Below are 18049 nucleotides of genomic sequence, written 5' to 3'. Positions count from 1 at the left end.
GAGTCCACTGTCCTGACCTCAAAACAGCTGTTACCTTTCAGTCTGACAAACCATAAGGCTTGACTTCCTTCCCCAGCACAGCCTCAGAGAGGAAACCAGGACCTACTTTGCAGTGCTCTCACCATCAAAGTGCTCATACTTTGGAGGGGCTGCAGAAGGCTCTTCCTGAAGGACAGAGTCAACGTCCTCTTCTCCATCGCTCAGCTCCAGTTTCAGTTGGGACTTCATCCAGTTACTGAGCAACTCCTGGGCTACCATGAAGAAAGAGACTGATGACTTCACTTGCTTAAAAAAATACATGGTAAGTGTAAACTAGTAATAGCCTAGGATAATTATATCACATAATAGGAATGACTGAAACCTGATCTGCCACAGAAAATGGAATAAAGCTAATAGTTCTGTTCTTATCTTCTTGATTTATAAAATAACAGGAGGAGAAGGTGGCAAACTCTTTCCCAGTCATGTAAATCAGAAATTAATTCTTCTCCACCTCATTTTTACTATAATTCTGCAGGCATTTAGATCACTTCTGACTATTTTCTAGCATTTATCAAGGAGATGGAATTCACATGAGGCAATTAATAATTTAGACAGCTTTCATAGTTTTACCACTGCATTTGCAGACACTTAGATGGTTTTCACATGTGCAGCCAAGGCTGTCCTATGTTAAATTCAAAAGAATCATTGGTCAGACAAACTTGCTTCCTGTGTACAGGTTAACCCTTTGCAAGTACCACAGAAACAACTGGTGAGTCTACTTACAAATCTGCCAGGTGGCAAACTTCACCTGGGACTCAGGGTTAAGACTGCAGCTATGGGAATGCACCCATGATGGATGTGGTACTCCTCAGTGAGCTCAAAATGCCTAATGAACAACTGGGTAAGAAGTCCTTCAATGGACTGTTGGCATCTCCATTCTTCTGTGGAAAAATGAAAAAACTCTTTTCCCAGAGTTTCTTCTCAAAAGCAAGGTCAGCTCATGTGTCTGCTGCCTCAACAAAGCAGCTGGCCTTGCTGCATGGGTGGCCAAGCTGCTCCTGACGCCAGACCCAGGGCTGTAAACTCCAAGGTATCAGGAGCAGCCCCACGAGAAGCGGAGCCATCCCCAGCCATCCGTGCGGAGAGGACGGACAAAGAGCTGGGATCTCACTCAGCAGCCACTCCAGCAGGAGTCATTACACAGTGTCACACACACAGTCAATGCACAGGAGCAAAGTGAAGATGCTCCCTGGTATTTCTAAGGCAATAAAGCTTTTTTCAAACTTTCTTTGAAAACAGTGAGTTTTTTGAAGAAAACATAAATCTAATGTTTGTTGTCCTTCAAATCACTTTTATTCTCCAGCCAGATCAGGAACAGGGAAATATATCTGATAACAGAAAGAAGAGTGGAAAACAACGTACCACTTGGTGAAGGGTTACTTTTTTGACTGGAATGTGTGATATTCACGTAACTGGAGTAAAAGTCTTCTGGCACTTCTTATCAATTCCTTTCTTTACAAAGTGGGCTTTGTGTAGTTACTACTATTAAGTATTGTAATAATGGATTCTAGGTGAAAAAAATTTCAGTTGAGCTAGGGACAATTCTGAGGGATTGGTAGCTATAGAAAGGAAAATCCTAGCAGAGAAGGGCAAACAAAAATAATAAAGGAACATGAGGAATGGAAGCAACTTTTCCACCAAAGGAAAAGACAAGGCTTTTCACCAGAGCAAAGACAGCTCCTTTGGGGCCATTGGCTGTATAATGCATTCAGACAGTGCACTGTAAGCAGGTAGTGTATTCCATGCTGTTAGTTGAACCCTTGATGATTACAAGTGAAAAAAGCTGACTTCCTGGATTGAAGTAGATGATCTTAAGATGTGTTGTCATCTTGTTCTGTAATACTGACTTTGATTCTTAAAAGAATTAACTCAGCTTTTAAAATCCTGTCTCCTAATCAGCTTTTTACATTGCAGACATATCTCTAGCACTGATGGGTGGTAATTTCCCTCCTTTTTGTTTTTAAATCTACCACAGATTTACTTTCAAACTTCAGCAAGCCCTTTGGGCTGCAGGCTTTATTAAAGAAATATTTAGTTAGGTAATTAGTGAAGAAATTGCATGGGAATCAAAATAAAACCACATTGTTATTCACAGATGTGAAATTTACATAGGGCAACTCCATTGCCACAACTAATCTGCTATCAGAAATGTGTCAGGTAATTTCACCTGGTTTCCTATAGCACACTAACTTGGTTTGACTACACAGTGTATCTTCAAGGGCAGTTCTTATCCTTGTCTTGGCCTGGTGTCTCCAGGGGACAGAGAGTTTATCCTTCTCTCAGGTATGCCATTTAAGATGTGCCTTGAACTCCTGCAACTGATCCTTCTTATGCCTTTCTCCATTACAGAAAAGCCATCTTACTATAAACTGTTTCTTATGAACTCAAGCTTTGCAAGAGCCTGTTCAGGTCAGAACCACAAAGCTGGATCAAGAATAGCTCATTTTAGGCACCTTGTGGCAAGCAGAATTTTACCTCACCTTCCTCACAGGCCTCACGATGAATTTGAAGCCGTTCTGCAGTTTCCAAACTTGTCACAGGACCCCAAACCCTTTGTGGACATCTTGACTTTTGAAGAGAAAAAGCTTCAGAGACAGCATACTCAGAGGTTTGCTCCACTCTCTTAAATTAAAAAAAGGAAAACATTTCTAAGGATATTCATTTTTACACTTCCTATTTCCACATTTCTCCTCCAGAGAGCAAACATCAGTGGGAATGTAACACAAAACAGCATGGCTGTTATAAGGATTAGATTTCTTTTGAAATGCATTCCTACAACTGCTTGATTGTATAAACTGGACTTAGAAGTCATTAAGCAATAAACACTCATTTGGCAATTAGTGCCAAACGAAGAGGCTGGAGAACAGAGAGAGAAAGGAAACACCCAGCCCCTGGGGGCTGGATGGAGACTTGCTGAGCCAGTGCCCAGCAACCAGAAACTATGAAATTTGATAGCAGCTTTTTGTCATAGCCAGGCTGAGAGACATTCTGTCCCATATTCATCTCTCTGAAATGTTAATGGTCCTGATATGTCATTGTGTTTTCACAAGTAACACCTGTGCCCTAGACAGTCCAGATTTCTGACCTCCTTCCCTCTGTGCTGCTGCCAGAGCCCCAGGATGCTGCCTGAGGAAGCAGATGCACACTCCTTCCTGCCACAAAAACCAGGCTGAAGGTGGGAGCATGGGTGTGCCCAGGGAAGCAAAACAAAGGGAACCTCAGCCTAGAATTCATGTTCTTTGAGGTCAGGTGGTTGTAGGTGCAGGACAAGGTGCTTTGGGGTAAATCTCTTGTATTATTTGCCCAAAAAACCTGCAGCACTCCTCAACAGCAAGTTTTGTGTGTTGAGTTTTCTTCAATAGCAATAAAACACCTTATTCCTTATAGTGTTTAGATTGGAAGAGACCTTTACAGGGCACCTAGTCCAGCCTTCCTGCCAAAAGCAGGGACATCTTAGATAACACCAATTTGGATGGGATTGTTGCTCTGCTTGAGGGCAGGAAGGCTCTGCAGAGGGGTCTGGACAGGCTGGATTGAGGGGCTGAGGCCAGTGGAATGGGGTTCTCTAAGGTGAAGTGCCAGGTCCTGCACTTGGATCAGAACAAGCCCAGGCAGCACTACAGGCTGGGGAGGAGTGGCTGGAAAGCTGCCTGGCAGAGAAGGACCTGGGGGTGCTGTTGACAGCAGCTCAGCCTGATCCAGCTGTGCCCAGGTGGCCACAAAGGCCAGTGACATCCTGGCCTGGGTCAGCAACAGTGTGGGCAGCAGGAGCAGGGCAGGGATTGTCTCCCTGTACTCGGCACTGGAGAGGCTGCCTCGAGTCCTGTGTCCACTTTTGGGTCCCTAAACCCAGGAAAGACACTGAGGTGTGTATTCAGAGAAGGTCAAAGCTGCTGAAATGCCTAGAAGAACAGCTGAGGGAACTGGGATTGTTTAGTGTGGAGAAAAGGAGGCTCAGGGGTGAACTTATCACTCTCTACAACCACTTGAAAGGAGGATGTAGCCAGGTGGGAGTTGGTCTCTCCTCCCAGGTAGCAAGTGACAGGATAAGAGGGAATACCTTCCTTCAAGTTTTGTTATGGGATATTTAGATTGGATATTAGAAAAATCTCTTCACTGAAAGAGAGACCAGGCATTGGAACAGGCTGCCCAGGGAAAGGGTAGAGTCACCATCCCTGGAAGTGTTCAACCAACCTGTGGATTCAGCACCCGGGGACATGGTTTGGTGGTGAACATGGTGGTGCTGCATTAATGGTTGGACTTCATCATCTTAGAGGTGTTTTCCAACCCTAACAATTCCACGATCTTCAACCACCTCAATCTACCCAGAGCCCCGTCTAACCTGATCCGGAATGTCCCTGCGCGAGTTATCCCGCCTTGGCCCATTGTTCCACGCCACCCGGCGCGAACCTCGGCAGGGACTAAGGAAAACCACAGCGCCCTGCCCTCCCCGTGCCTCTTCCCGAGTGTCACAAGGCCAACTCGAGAGCAGCGCGGATTTCCCACCCGCCGGCAAACAGCATCAACCCCGGTCCTGACCCTGCCTCGCTGAGCGATCCCAAGGGAGCGGGATCCCAGGGCCGCGCTGCCCGCCGTGCCCCGTTACCTGCGGGAGGCGCTGCCCGCGGTACAGCCCCGTGAGGGCCGGGGCCGGGCCGGGCCCCGCCGCCCGCCGCCCGCCGCGCCCGGCCATGGCAACGGCGACGGCAACGGAAGGGCGGCGCCGGCGCCCGCTGATGACGCCGGGGCGGGAAGGGGCGGCCCATTCCCTGTATCCCTATTTCCCGCATCCCCGTTCCCCGTATCCCTGGCCGGCGGCGCGGGGCGAGGATGAGGCTGCAGCTGCTGGGAGCGGGCGGCGGGCGGCTGGGCTCGCTGTCGGGGCTGGGCCGCGGCGGGGCGGGCGCGCTGGCGCTGCCCGGGTGCCTGCTGTACACGCGGACCGGCGCCGCCCCGCACCTCGGGCACGACACCCTGCGGGAGGTGCGCGGCGTGCCCGGCGTGGCGCACATCGCCCTGCCCGACATGTGAGTGAGTGCCCGCCCGCCAGGGGCTGCCTGCCCGGCACAGGGACTGCAGGGCCGGGGGGAAGGGTTAGGGGAAGGGACCGCCAGGGCGGCGTGATTCTTAGCGTGTGTAGGCCAAACCCATCGTGGGGGCTTCGCGGTCATCTTCCTGATGCCGACAGCGGGGCGGGGGAGGTGATTCTGCCCCTCTGCTCTGCTGACACCCCCCCAGAGTGCTGCATCCACCTCTGGAGCCCGCAACTGAGAGAGATGTGGGCCTGCTGGAACAGGCCCTTTGGAGCATCACTCCTGTAACAACAGGCAGAGAGATGTGGGGGTATTCAGCCTGCAGAAGAGAAGGCTGCAGGGATACCTTTTACCAGCCTGTTGGTACCTAAAGGGGGATTATAAGGCAGATGGAGACAGATTTCTAACAGGGCCTGTTGTGGTAGGATAAGAGGTTTAAGCTATAAGAGGGTCTCTTTTAATGAGGGTGGTGCAACACTGGACCAGGTTGTTCAGAGAGGTGGTAGGTACCCAGCACCTGAAAACATTTAAAGTAAAACTGGAGCAGCAACTATCTCTCAAAACTAGTTAATTTGCAACCAAAAGGAAAGATTAACATCTAACATGGTAAAGCTTGTGCAGGTCTTATATGATATGAACACGTTGGTGATGCTCCCCAAAAAGTCACAGTCTAGCTTTGTGCTCTCCATCAAGTCAGTGGTCCCTGGTTAGTGCAGGTAAAAGCTTTACTTTTTTGCCACAGGATTATGAGTGCCCCAGGTTGTGAGCTGTGATTCTTGAGCTCTGTGACTGGCATTTCATTCCATCTGTCCCTGCTTCACTGCCTGACAGCTGGATGGCAAATACCAGTTCAGTGTCAGGCAATGCATCAGTATGGAAAAAAAGCCCTTAGTTATGAAACCAGCAGTCTCTTTAGTTGTCTGCTTAGTTAATGTGTTCCTATATCTGGATTGCAGGGCAGAAATTCATGACGTCCTGGAGGAGTATAAAGAAGGAGCTGCAAAATTTATGGGTAAAGTACAAGTATTTGCTTGTATATCTGAGAGACAATGCAGGTAGATCCCACTAGAGCATGTTCAGCAGTACAGTAGGCAGAGAGATGTAGGCTTTGCACATTTGGAGATCTTCTCACTCAGAGTGGTGCTAGGGAAGACTTGAAATAGTATGTTGTCACTAGGATGGCCAAAAATCTTTCAATCAGGCTCCAAAGTGATGATGTGTCTGTAATTTCTATAATTTGCAGACAGTTCATTGTATATGGAATCTAGCACATTCTGCAAGGAAAAAAAAGAGTTGCCAAAGCTTGTTTTGTTTGTTTTAGTTTTTTAAAATGCACATAAAAATTTGGGACATACATTTCATGATATATAAAATAATTATGGTTTGGCTTTCCAAAGGAAGTTTGCACCCAACTTTCAATAAACTTTACCTGTTTGGAGCAATTTGCTCCTTCAAGAAAAATTGAAAAATGCCTTTGTCTAGAACTTCCAGGAGGCTTTACCAGTTTCAGTGACTGTCTCTGAGGAGAAGGCTGTATGACACTGAGACATGCTGTCTAGCTTTCTGACATTTGAGACCTCCAGTCTGTCAGGGATGATAAATTTCTCATTTGTGTAATTGATACATTATCTCACTCTTCTGTTCTTTTCTGTGAGGGTGGTGAGCCACTCAGACAAGTTGCCCAAAGAAGTTGTGGATGCCCCATCCCTGGAAATGTTCAAGACCAGGTTGGATAGGGCTTTGAGCAACATGGTCTAGTGGAAGGTTTCCCTGGCCATGGGACATGATCCCTTCCAACTCAAACCATCCTATGATTCTTCTTTGTTCTTCCTTAGAAGTCTTAGGCTTGGGATTGTTGCTGTTTTGGATTGTGTCAAGTGTCAGGTGTCACCAGTGTATCAGTTATCCCTTCAGTGGTCAAGTGAGGCAGCTGTTGGGTCTGGGAAATTTTAATAGGTGGAGTATTAGTCAAGAAGAAACATAAATCCCAAAGCGGCTGTGCAGGCTGCAAAACTAAAGGGTATTGTTTCATGGTTTGTCCTGCTGCTGCACTCTTCTCCAGACAGATGGTAAAGCTGGGGAAGAAGTCTGCCTTCTTTGGTGCTGAGAGATAGATGAACAATGTTTTCTTTGTCAGAATGGATGTACTTATGGGAGACAATGCCCTGTTCCCTTTTGCAGATCTGCAGGCCACGTCTTTGCGTTAACTTTGCTTTGGTTCATGTAACTCCACTCTGGATCTGTCTGTCTGTTTTCAGGTATTCCAGATGCTGTGCTCTACTGCTCCCTCCATGACCCAGTCACTCCCTGCCCCTCTGGCTACAACACTAACAAGGTACAGTAGCTCTAAAGGCTTGAAAGGGTCCACCTTAAGTTCCCAAAAGAAATCTGCCAGTCCTCCCTTAATCTCTGTGTCTGTGCTCAGGCAGCCACAAGATTAGCAAAATAAATCTTTGCACAAAGAGGATTGTTGTTTACATGCTCCTACCTCCAACTAAATGAATCTCTAACGTGTTCTCACTTGGCAGCATGTTCCCTGAAAGGTTCCTGAGCAGTTAAGTGGCAGTTCAGGTAGAAAGGAGAGCTCTGGACTACTGTGCTGTTGTGGTTCAAATGCCACTAAAAGAAAATGCCTGTGTTTTGCCATATTTGCTGTACAAGCTTATTCTTATGCCACTGATAAAGAGTAAATCTGACCCCCTGTGTGTATATTTACATACAGCCTGCTACAAGACCCCCCTACAAAGGGGCAGGACATCAGAACTTTTGGAGGAGGGTGGCTCAGCAATCCAGGAGTGCACAGTTGCAGACATGAGCCTGTTCCACCCTGCAGGAACACACCTGTGCAGTCCACACGCTGCCTGCTGCCTGACACAGCTTGGTGCTGGAGCTCCTGGCAGCTGCTCAGATACTGTCAGTCCCAAGGCCTGTTTGGTTATGGCCACATTGGGTGGAAGGTCACTGAGTGATGGAGGATAACTCCTGCCATACAGCTGTCAGCATATATTCCTTGCTGCTGGGATCAGGCTGAGTCCTGTCTCTGCAGGGAAGGAATTACCTGAAGCTTGTCCCCCTGTTGTGCAGCCTTGAAGTGAGAGCAAGCAGCAATCTAAGCTTGGGTGTTGGGAGTGTGATTCAGTTTTTTTTGTTTTTTAAAATAAGCTGGTGAAGACATTTGCCACCTTGTTGTAAAGCCTTCTGCAGCTGGATCTGTGCTGACAAATACTTATGAAAGCTTTTTGAAAGCAATGGGACAGAAAGCTCTGTGCCAGAAAACCTAGCACTGGTTGGATATAAATAATCACAGGATAATGCTCAGCTCTCTAAGCTGCATGGCTATTTTATTTATTAAAGCAGCTTTTTTTTCTCTCGAGAACAGAATGAAGGTAACTATATGTGATTACACTCTGGTTCAGGCAGCTCTGACTTTCCTCTGCCTGCCTTCACCAGCTGTTCCTCGATGTTCTCACAGTAAGAGGCAGCAGGCACTGTCTGAACAACAGGCTGCTGCAGAGCAACATACAGCTGCTGTGTTTCAGTTATTCTGCAGATACAAATTTTGGAACTCCTTTTGGTGTTGCTCTTTTGTTTTAGTTGAAAATTTGCAAAAAAATTTATTGCTTTGGAGACTTCTGGTTTTATTCAAATTTGGTGAAATTGGCTGATAAGGCCAGAAGTAATCTGGATGGATGGATGGACAGCAGGCACATGGTATACTTGTGCAATCCTTTTGGGCCTTTGTGGGGACCAGACCAAAAAAAAGGCTTCTGCTCATATTTTTTGCTTTGGCTTATGAAACTCAATTTGCAAATTAGTATGCATGAGAACTGCATTGCTTAATCCATCTGTCTGGCATAGGCTGGGAAAATGTGTTTAAACCCTCAGGCCCCAAAAAGTGCCCATAACACTCCAAGCTATATGCTGTTTCTGATGGCTGAAAACCCATTCTCATTTTAAAAAGGATGAGCAGAATTGCAGATAAAAAGAGCTGACTTCCAAAGGGCTTGAGCCCTTTACTTAACCTACTTGAATACCCTTTTAAAGTTTTGGAGCAACAGTTTCACAAGGCTAACAATAATACAATCAAAGCAATGGCCAAGCTGCACTCACAGGTTAATTACAGATTCTGCAAAATAGGCTAAAATGTGAGCATTTTATGAATCTGAATGTTTAGTGAATTGAATGGTGACATCTGCTAGGCTGGAGGTGTTGAGGTAAGATAACCTCTCTGTCCATGTGCTTTTGTCTTGCTTTAAATTCTTTTGAGGCTATCATGGAGTAATGATGGAAGATGGGCTTCTATGTGTGCTGGCAGGATGGGAAGCATGTGAAGGGACAGGGAAGACAGTGTGTTAAATCCTAATGAGCATGTGCCATTCCTTACATTGATTTGGTTTGGGTATTTCAGTGCCTTCTAGAGTTGCTGGATTTGGTTTGGGTATTTCAGTGCCTTCTAGAGTTGCTGGAATTGGGACCTAAAATAACATGGGGTTCTAAGGCTGGTTGTTTAACAAGCTTTTGTATTCTTCCTAATCTGTATGGTTTATATAAACACATACATTCATGTGTGTTGTATGATTTAAGTGCTCAGAAGGAGAAGTAGTTTCTTGGGTCTGCATTTTGTACAGAAAACTAGCAAATTGAATTTGCCATTGCAGCTTTGCTGCTTTTTATAAGCTTTTGCTTACTAGACAGCAAGTTTGGTGGGAATTCCAGTTTGGTTTTTTTCCCCCCAATTTTGACACTAATTTGTGTGATGAGAGGCCAGCTGCTCTATCTCAGATTTTTAAACGTGGAAAAGTCAGTGTTAAGGAGGATGGTTTCACCAAAGAGTATCTTAGAAATTCCAGTTCAATCATTTATTTCCTTTCATTCAATGTGCCAAGTGCAGCTGATTATGTGAGCCGTGCTCCAGGGGAACTTATCTAATGAGCTATCATTCCACTATCTGGTGTTTCAGTTCCTTCTCTCCTTTCACCCTTAAGACCTGCTGTCCTTTGCAAGTGCTGTTCACCCCTGTTCTTCCTGTGCAGACGGTGTCCCTGTGGGGAAGCTCAGGGCGCATGGAGATGACACCTTCCAAGTTCATGGACATCCAGAGAGCCATCCAGCCAGACTGGTTCCAGTGCATCTCTGATGGAGACACCATCTCTGGGGAAGCTGGCAGAAAAAGAGTCAAGAAGTCTGTGGACAGGTCACTTTCCTTCTTGGATATGTGCCTTCAGCTGCAAGAAAAGTCACCGGTAAGGTCCCCAAGGTGCTGAGGCAGTATCACTGCATGTGCTTCTTGGTCTGTGCTGCATCCTGGACCAGCCCAGGATGTGGTTTAGTGGGAAATTGTGTCACATGTGTGTATCAGAGAATGCCCAGCTCACAGTCCAGAATGAGGTATAACCAGTAGCACCCTGAGTTTTCCTTCCTTCCTTTAGTAAATTGTCTTCTGCACCAGGATCTCCCTCATCTCTGCTAGTTGAGGAGAACTGCATTTTAGGATTTCTCTTTCTGCTTTTGGATTGTGATGCATTTCTTTCACTTACCTTATTAGATGCATGGGCAAAGTGAGATCTTCTTAATCTGCTTGAGAAAACCCATCCTTTTGCTCTGAAGACCCCTTGGTTCCAAGTGAACCAGAATTAAATTTGTCAGTGCTATTCTTTATTTCTTCCAGCAGCTTTGAAACTTCCCTCCCTTTTAGTGAAAGGAGACATACTATCTTAGTCTGCACTACAGGGTAAAACAGGTGACAGGAGTTGGTGTTTGTATGTCCTGAAAGGGAATTCCCTGTGACATCTGGTGTCTGACTGCCAGGATAATGACACCTGCTTTGTATTTTGCACTAACACATCTATTGCTGAGACCCCATCCATAAAAAGCCATGTACAGAGATGGTGTGTGGTTATTGCCTTCTGCAGGGAGGTAGGAAGAGTGGCATCAAAATTCTCAGTGAGTTAGTGTCAAGGCAAGGAGCAGAATCTTGTCTCTACTAGTCCCATTTCTTACACATGAACTTCACAGTGCTGTGGAGGGAATAGTTCTACATGAGATGAAACCCCATGGTTCTGGCAGGTTCCTGGGAATGTGGGGCTTAAGTAGCAGTCATTTGAAGTCTGGGCTGTGAGATATGTTTCATGGCTTTGGCAGAGCAGGCTCTAACACTTGTAGCTTTCTCCTGGGACAGGAACTACAAAGAAGTGTAATGTTCGGGGCAATTGAAGGTGGAGATATCTTGGAAGAGAGGCTCAGATCAGCCAAGGAGACTGCCAAGCGGCCTGTGGGTGGCTTTCTGCTAGATGGCTTCCAGGGAAGTGCCATGGCCAAGGAGACCAAGTTGAAACTGATAGCTTCTGTCACAGCAGAGCTGCCAGAGGATAAACCAAGGTAAGTTGTGTGGGCAACATCCCAAGAAATCCATCTGTACTATTATGAGGAGCATCTACAGGCTGCTGTGCAGTTCCCCTGTAGGAAATAATCACTGTATTGCACAGCTCTGTGTGTGCCAGGCTGCATAAATTTTACCATTCTCAGGCTGCAGTCTTCAACACTTCTTTAGCTGCAACTGGCACCAGGCTTTGCTCATGCTGTGGGTTTGAAAAAGAGTTTTTAGGAAGAGTTACAGGTAGGATATGTCAGGGTTACTTGCCTTTGGTCTTGGAGGCCATGGTTTACTTGAAGTTCAGCTCAAACAAGGACATTATTATAAAGATATTTTGCAGGGACTTCTTTTTAGTAAAACTGACATGTTTTTAGTTCTGTCTGGCCTGAACTGGCAGATGGCAGAAAGGGGTGCTGGCAGAGCCAGCCAGTGCTTGCTGCACAGTCTTGGTAGCCAGCTCTGTCCTCATACCTGGGGCACTGAGCCTGTGCACTACCCAGGGTGGTACAGGCTGGCCCAGAACAGTGGTGTTCTCTTCTTGGACTTTGGGGGGCTTATTGCATATCTGAGTTATTAGTTGTGCCCATCAGACCCATGCCAAGGACTGGACAGGAGTGGCAGCTTTCATGATCCTTATAACTGACTAACAGTGACTAAAAGACTTCTTGAAAAGGTGTGCTAATATTTGCTAGTGGTTCAGAAGTGTAGAGGTTTCTTTATTGGGTTGAACTCACTGGATTGCTCTTACCAGAGCAACTGCTACAGAAATAATATGGTTGCCTTTTTTATCATTTCCTGAAGAGAATGACTGAGGCCTCATTGTGTTCCTGCTTCCCTCTGCTAGCAGAAGATTGCTCTGACCTAATGGTGTTTAAAAGGAAATTAAATGCAAGAGCACTGTGTCTGGTGTTGTAGCTTGTTCTTGCTTAGTGGTGCCTGGGGTTTGAATTTTCCTGACAATTAGGAGGCGTGCTGTGTTGTTGCTATCCTGTCTGGTTGAGCTACTTAAAAGATCCCCTGAGAGCATTAGAGTCCAATCTGCTCAGCTAACCTCAGTGGCTACCAGTGCATCTGCTTCATCTATCAAATACTTTGCTTGTCTTGTTAAGACGAGTGTTTCTGACCTCTTGATAGGAAAAGAGCTGGTTAGCCCCTGGGGGGTCTTGGAAGTACCTCAAGTGAATTTCAGACAGTCCTTGCTGCTGAAAATCTCCTTTGCCATTCTGGCTGGAGGAGTTGTTTTTCAGCTGTGTTCTACCCCAGCATGAAATTCTCTAGAAGACAAACACTTTCTGTGCATCACTCAAGAAGTGGCTGCTTTTGGTGTGATGGTAAAATGATCTTATGAGTGTGCTCTTTATGAAGAGTCTTTTCATGTACCTAAAGGGGCTGAAGCCTCTTGATAAAATTTGTTTTCCTTTCCAGTAGTGTAGGAACCCTTGCAAGAACAAATGTTTGTCCTTACCTGTGCAGAGATGAGTTTCAGCAAGGCTTTGATCATATATGCAGAGCTACTGTTTTGACTTCTGCATATCATTTTCTCCCTGCCATGGGAACCTGAAACACAAAACACTCAGGCTGTAAACTTCTCCTATCCTTATTCTGTGCTCATCAATTTAATTGGAGTACTTAGAAAAGTGACTAAAAATGGCACCTTGTGACTTCATTTATCAGCCCCTGTGTATTTTCCTAATTATCTGTTTAGCTCATTGCCCTACATTAACTCTACTGCTTTCAGCCCAGCCATGCACCTGCAGGAGAGCAGGCACTGCTCTACTCTCTTACACTTCACCCACCCTCGGTGAAGCTGCCAGCTAAATTTGGCTGCCAGCAGGATCTCTGTTACCACTGATGGCAATCCAGCCAGGCTCTTCCTGGCTCTTAATGTCAGGAGATGTTACAGCCCACGTTTTTGGGTAAACCATTTGAGCAGGTAGACTGTAAAGAGAAGGGAAGACGAGAGCAAAGAGGTTTTCTCTTTCTAATGGCGTTTTTCATTAGTGTGTTCTCCCCCCAGGCAGTTTCCCAAGTGCAATAGGATGTGTCTGTCACCTGAAGGACTTGTATCTTTAACCAGCTGTCTACTGCTGTCCCTGTTGAGACTCTTTTTAGACTGTCTTCTAAACAGCTAACAAACAAAAGGGTCCATGTGTCTGGGAATTGGTAGTTCATTGGGGCACAAACATGATTAAGGAAAATATCTGTTCTATGGCACAGATGTTATGAATCTAATTGTATTTATGTGTATGTGATAAAACCACGTGCAAATCATTTCAAACTCAACAAACAGAATGGGGTTTTTCTGCAGTAAATGAGGGATTATTGCTGTCTTCCAAAGGGCAAATAATGAAACGCCTGTAATGTACTGGATGGGTTGGAGGTGGGGATGTGGAAGCACACAGAATTCTGAGTGATGACAGTTATCATTTGCAGAGATAAGCTACACGTGCTGCACGTGGCCTGGAGGTCTTTTCTTTCAGGTACCTTCTTGCTTCTACCCAGAATATTGTAGATTTGTCTTCCTGTGTGTCTCCTACAGAATCATTCATGGTGTAGGCAAACCAGATGAGGTGCTTGAGTGCATTGAAAGGGGAGTGGACATTTTTGAGAGCTTCTTTCCCTTCCAAGTGACGGAGCGAGGTTGTGCCTTGGTTTTCAATTATGACTACCATCCAGATCCTGAAACAACAGGTGGGTTTCTTGATTGCTACAGTTTTTACATTTTATGTTGTGGTAAGCGTAATTCATACTTGGGAGCAATCTGTATTTGAGGGCTTTGTTCCTGAAATAAATGCAGTGACCACTGGAAAAACTGGGATTCCACTACCACGTGTTGCTTTTGAAGGCGGGGTGCTTTGCTGTGAAATCTGTTGAGTAAAACTTGAGGCCTCTGAATGTCTCATTAGCCAAAATGTGATGATTAAATATTTTTTAAACATTGGCAAATTTTCTGTTACCTTCAGCAGTGAGGGCTGGACCTATTAAGTGATCTCTAGAATTAAATTAAAATGTGTCTGTTTTAGTAATATATTTTTGAAGTTCTTTTTTCTAGCTGTCAGAAGTGTCCCATTTATTTGGGCACTTTTCCTCTCAGTCCTTGCATTCATAGGTTTATATCAAAACCAAAATACTCTGTTCATAACTCATTACACTGTGAGATGGGAATGTGTGTCACCCATTAAAGCACCCATCAAATGTGTTTTAAAAAGCAGCTGTTTTGTTTTGGCCTATTAAATGTTTTTAATACAGGGAAATATTTTACATTTTTTCTCTTGGGTAGAACCTCGTGGCTTTTCATGCCTGGATAATTAGAGCCAGGTAAATAGAACAGAACATCTCGTTTCTTTGTGCTTGCTGCTAATTTTTTAACCCCTTTCTTTGTTTGTTTTTCTTTATCTTGTCTTACTTTATTCTTAAATTATAAGGCTCTGGATAATGGCAGTGGTTTTGTCCTGTGTCTGTTTTAAACACAGTAGGCATGGATTATGCAAACAGTAATATTATAATGTTTCCAGATACATCTCCTCCTCCTTAAGAACAAACTTAAAAATGCAAACCTATAAAATCACGAGACGGTTCTTTATTTTTCAGATAGATGCTGAAAAGACAGATGTGGAACCTACCCCTTCTGAATTAGTGTTACCAGCCTCTTTTGATTCCAGGGTTTTTTGTTTTGTTTTGTTTTTTGTTTTGTTTTTTTAAAAACAAGAGGCATCTAAATCCCTGAGTGATCACAGTATGAAAAGTAGAATGACTGAATGCAGATGAGTCGCCTGTCTACTCTAACAAAATCTCAATAAAATCCATTTGTTCAGGTGATTGCATTCTATTCAGCATGCAGTTCAGACAAAATACTTTTGACATTTTATGAAGAATTCAGCTCAGTAGAGCAGCAAAAAGTTATACTGTTATTTCAGCTCTAACTTTTGATTAGTTTTAGTTGATTAGTTTTCACTTGTCTCTTGCTGTTTTGATCATTTAAAAGTGTATTTGTGTTAACTAACCTACAGCGATTAAAGTAAAATATCTGATTTCTAGAAGAAAAAGGTGGAAACTTGTGGCAGTTTTCAGTTGGCAAGAATAGCAGAAATAGCTACTCTAAGGTTGCTACCCTTGCTCTGCCCTTGCTCTCTGTTCTAAGGCTGTCCTCTTTTTAATTTAATCAGTTTTTACACAAAATGGGACCCAGGACCTGGAGAAGAATGGTGCTCAAGAAGACCAGGAAGAAGTCTCCAAAGCTGACCCAGAAATGACACCATTTGAGATATCTCTGAAGGATAAAAAGTATGTGAGTTTGTGGGCAGGGTACCTGCAGCTGTGTGACTGAATGTGTTGCTTTTGTCCTTTGTATTTCTTTGCAACTGGTCAGCAGCTGGATGAGAGGCTTCATAAAACATGAAGCTGTTGAGGAGAGTCCTAATGGACATTGACTGGGGAGTGCTGGACAAACATTGTAGCTTGTTATCAGGCAACAGCCTATCTCTGAGAGCACTGTCTTTTGCCTGACCTAGAGCCTGGGCTTTTCTGATCATTTATCCAGCAAACATTCTGTGGTCATAATTATGCCTCAGCTGGAAGACCATAGGTTCACAAAGGGGGTCTGGAAATCAGTTTGGTCTTCCACATCTAACTTGGGTCATCTTGAGATACTAGATTTTATTTAAACTGTGGAGACTCTCTACTCTGTGACTCAGTTTGCGCAGCTGCAGAGCAGTTCTGCCATTTCCCAGATACTTCACAAAAATTTGGCTGTTGTTACCAGTTGTCCTTCCTTCTGTTTGTCCACAGGTACTTCCAGGCTGTTTGAGTAGACAATTGTGTTGCTTTGTTCTCTGAAATGGTGCATCTGTTTTGTGAATAGTGGGATTAGTAAATGTGTTTGGTGGCTTTCTCCTTCATGCACTGTGCGATAGGTGTCTTGCAGTGCAGCTTTTCTGCCAGGGAAGGTACAGATGAGGCCTCTCTCTGCTGTTAGCTGGGATGTAGTCAGAGTTATTCTGACTTGAATGTGTGGCCTTTTGTCTCTTGAAGTGACTTCTGGCATGAGGAGGCCTGAGGCTTTCAGCAGCCCTGGTCCCACACCATGGCAGGGTGTGGGAGCTACATGATCTTTAAGGTCCCTTCCAACCCAAACCATCTCTGATAACTGAAGTCCTTTGTGCCAGTGGTACTGGTCTGAGTTTTCAGCAAATCTGCATTAAGGACCTCAGGACTTCAAGGCTCAGGTCGCTGCAAAAGGCCATGTGGTAAGAGAGGTACTTTATTGCATGGATGGGTCTTCTTAGCTCTGATGTTCCCCAACATTGCTTTTTCCTCAGATACCACGATGACTTTGGTCCTGTGCTGGAGGGATGCAGCTGTTACTGCTGTCAGAGGCACACTCGTGCCTACGTCCATCACCTCCTGGTGACCAATGAGCTGCTGGCCGGTGTCCTGCTCATGATGCACAACTTCCAGCATTACTTTGGCTTCTTCAGTGCCATTCAGGATGCCCTAAGGGACAGTAAATTGGATCAACTCAAGGAGCTTGTCTTCAGGCAGGCGCTGCAAGGCCCGGAAAATGCGACGCTGAGACAGTGAGCTCAGAGAGGACAGAGCAGCTTGCAGGCTGCATCCTCTTCCAGTGGGACTGGATCACCTGGACCTGCCAGTAGTAAAATGTCTTTTTTCCTTCTTGGAGTAACCTGAAGGAGACATTTGAAGAAGATCTCACTTCTTGGTGGGGAAGGATGGTCTTGTTCAAATGTCTCTTTTGGTTAATTGGTTTGGTGCGTTCTTGGTCACTGGAAGAGCCTGGACAGTTGACCAGTAAGACCAGTATGGATATGTTTGTTTTCAGATGCTCTGTTGGTTTCTAATGTGCAAGGACAGAGTAATTGAACTTGTGATTGAGGATAAAGCAGGGCATACACTTAAAATTAATCCATCTGCCTGGAGACTCAGCAGTTGCCTGGGACTCTTGTTCCATACCCGACAGTAATTATTTTTCTACAAAAACCTAGTGGTGTCCTAGTCTCTCATCATGTATCTCCTTGGTCAGAAATCCCACCTCAGTCTAACACACTGTCCTTGTAGCCATTGCCAGCATCTGTGTCCTTGGAAAGAACTGACTGGAAGTGCTGCTGTGTCCAGTGGCAAGAGGGAGACTATGTGTGTACTCCTCTCTCAGGTCACCTGCAGTGCAGAATGTTCTCTGGGCCTGAAAGAAGTTTGCCACCTTGGCCTGGCCTTGAACACCCCTGTCTCAGGAGTCCCATTAGAGCCAGAGAGAAAAGAAAGTGTTTAATCCATGTCCTGCTGTAGACGTTTGTTTTTTTAACTCTCTGCACTTTTTCCAGATTTTACTCCTGTGTTACCACATGGGTGACAATGTGTGTACTGTTCTTTCCAGCCACCCTAGCATTGGTCACAGAGCAGGCTACACAAATGTCACTGTGAGATGGAGCTGTGGAAGGAAAGTGTCATAGGAAAGGACTTTTAGAAAACATTCTGGTGGGTCCTTGTTTTAAAATATGACTTAGTTATGTTACGTTCCTCTTATTCAATTGTTGTTTTTTACTATCCCTGACTGTGGAATCATGGATTTAATAATTTTATATTACAA

The 18049-nt window shown here is 45.0% G+C and overlaps 2 protein-coding genes across 7 annotated transcripts in view; one reads left to right on the top strand and one right to left on the bottom strand.

Annotated features, from left to right (window-relative positions):
- The window catches only part of CCDC191 (coiled-coil domain containing 191), a 19892-nt gene extending 15090 nt beyond the window's left edge, over positions 1 to 4802 (bottom strand). Inside the window, exons 1-3 of one of the 6 annotated variants that reach the window (XM_083884702.1) lie at positions 4646 to 4802; positions 2520 to 2661; positions 123 to 251 (exon numbers count right to left, since the gene is read on the bottom strand). In XM_083884702.1, the coding sequence (XP_083740828.1) occupies positions 123 to 251; positions 2520 to 2661; positions 4646 to 4732 (358 nt within the window). In that variant the 5' untranslated portion in view covers positions 4733 to 4802. Of the gene's footprint in view, positions 1 to 122; positions 252 to 2519; positions 2662 to 4381; positions 4416 to 4645 lie in introns of those variants that run through there. The other 5 variants (XM_083884703.1, XM_083884707.1, XM_083884705.1 and 2 more) reach the window with 5 other exon arrangements.
- Positions 4774 to 18049, top strand: QTRT2 (queuine tRNA-ribosyltransferase accessory subunit 2). Its single transcript, XM_083884724.1, has 8 exons — positions 4774 to 5066; positions 6029 to 6084; positions 7331 to 7407; positions 10106 to 10315; positions 11251 to 11450; positions 13985 to 14136; positions 15612 to 15729; positions 16764 to 18049. Exons 1-8 carry the CDS (start codon positions 4870 to 4872, stop codon positions 17023 to 17025), a joined length of 1272 nt encoding a protein of 423 aa, XP_083740850.1. The 5' UTR covers positions 4774 to 4869; the 3' UTR covers positions 17026 to 18049.

This window comes from Zosterops lateralis (assembly GCF_965231275.1).
Source record: "Zosterops lateralis genome assembly, chromosome: 2".
In the NCBI taxonomy this organism is placed as follows: Eukaryota; Metazoa; Chordata; class Aves; order Passeriformes; family Zosteropidae; genus Zosterops; species Zosterops lateralis.
Note: the sequence above shows the minus strand (reverse complement) of the source record. Positions and strands in the feature narration are given on the sequence as shown.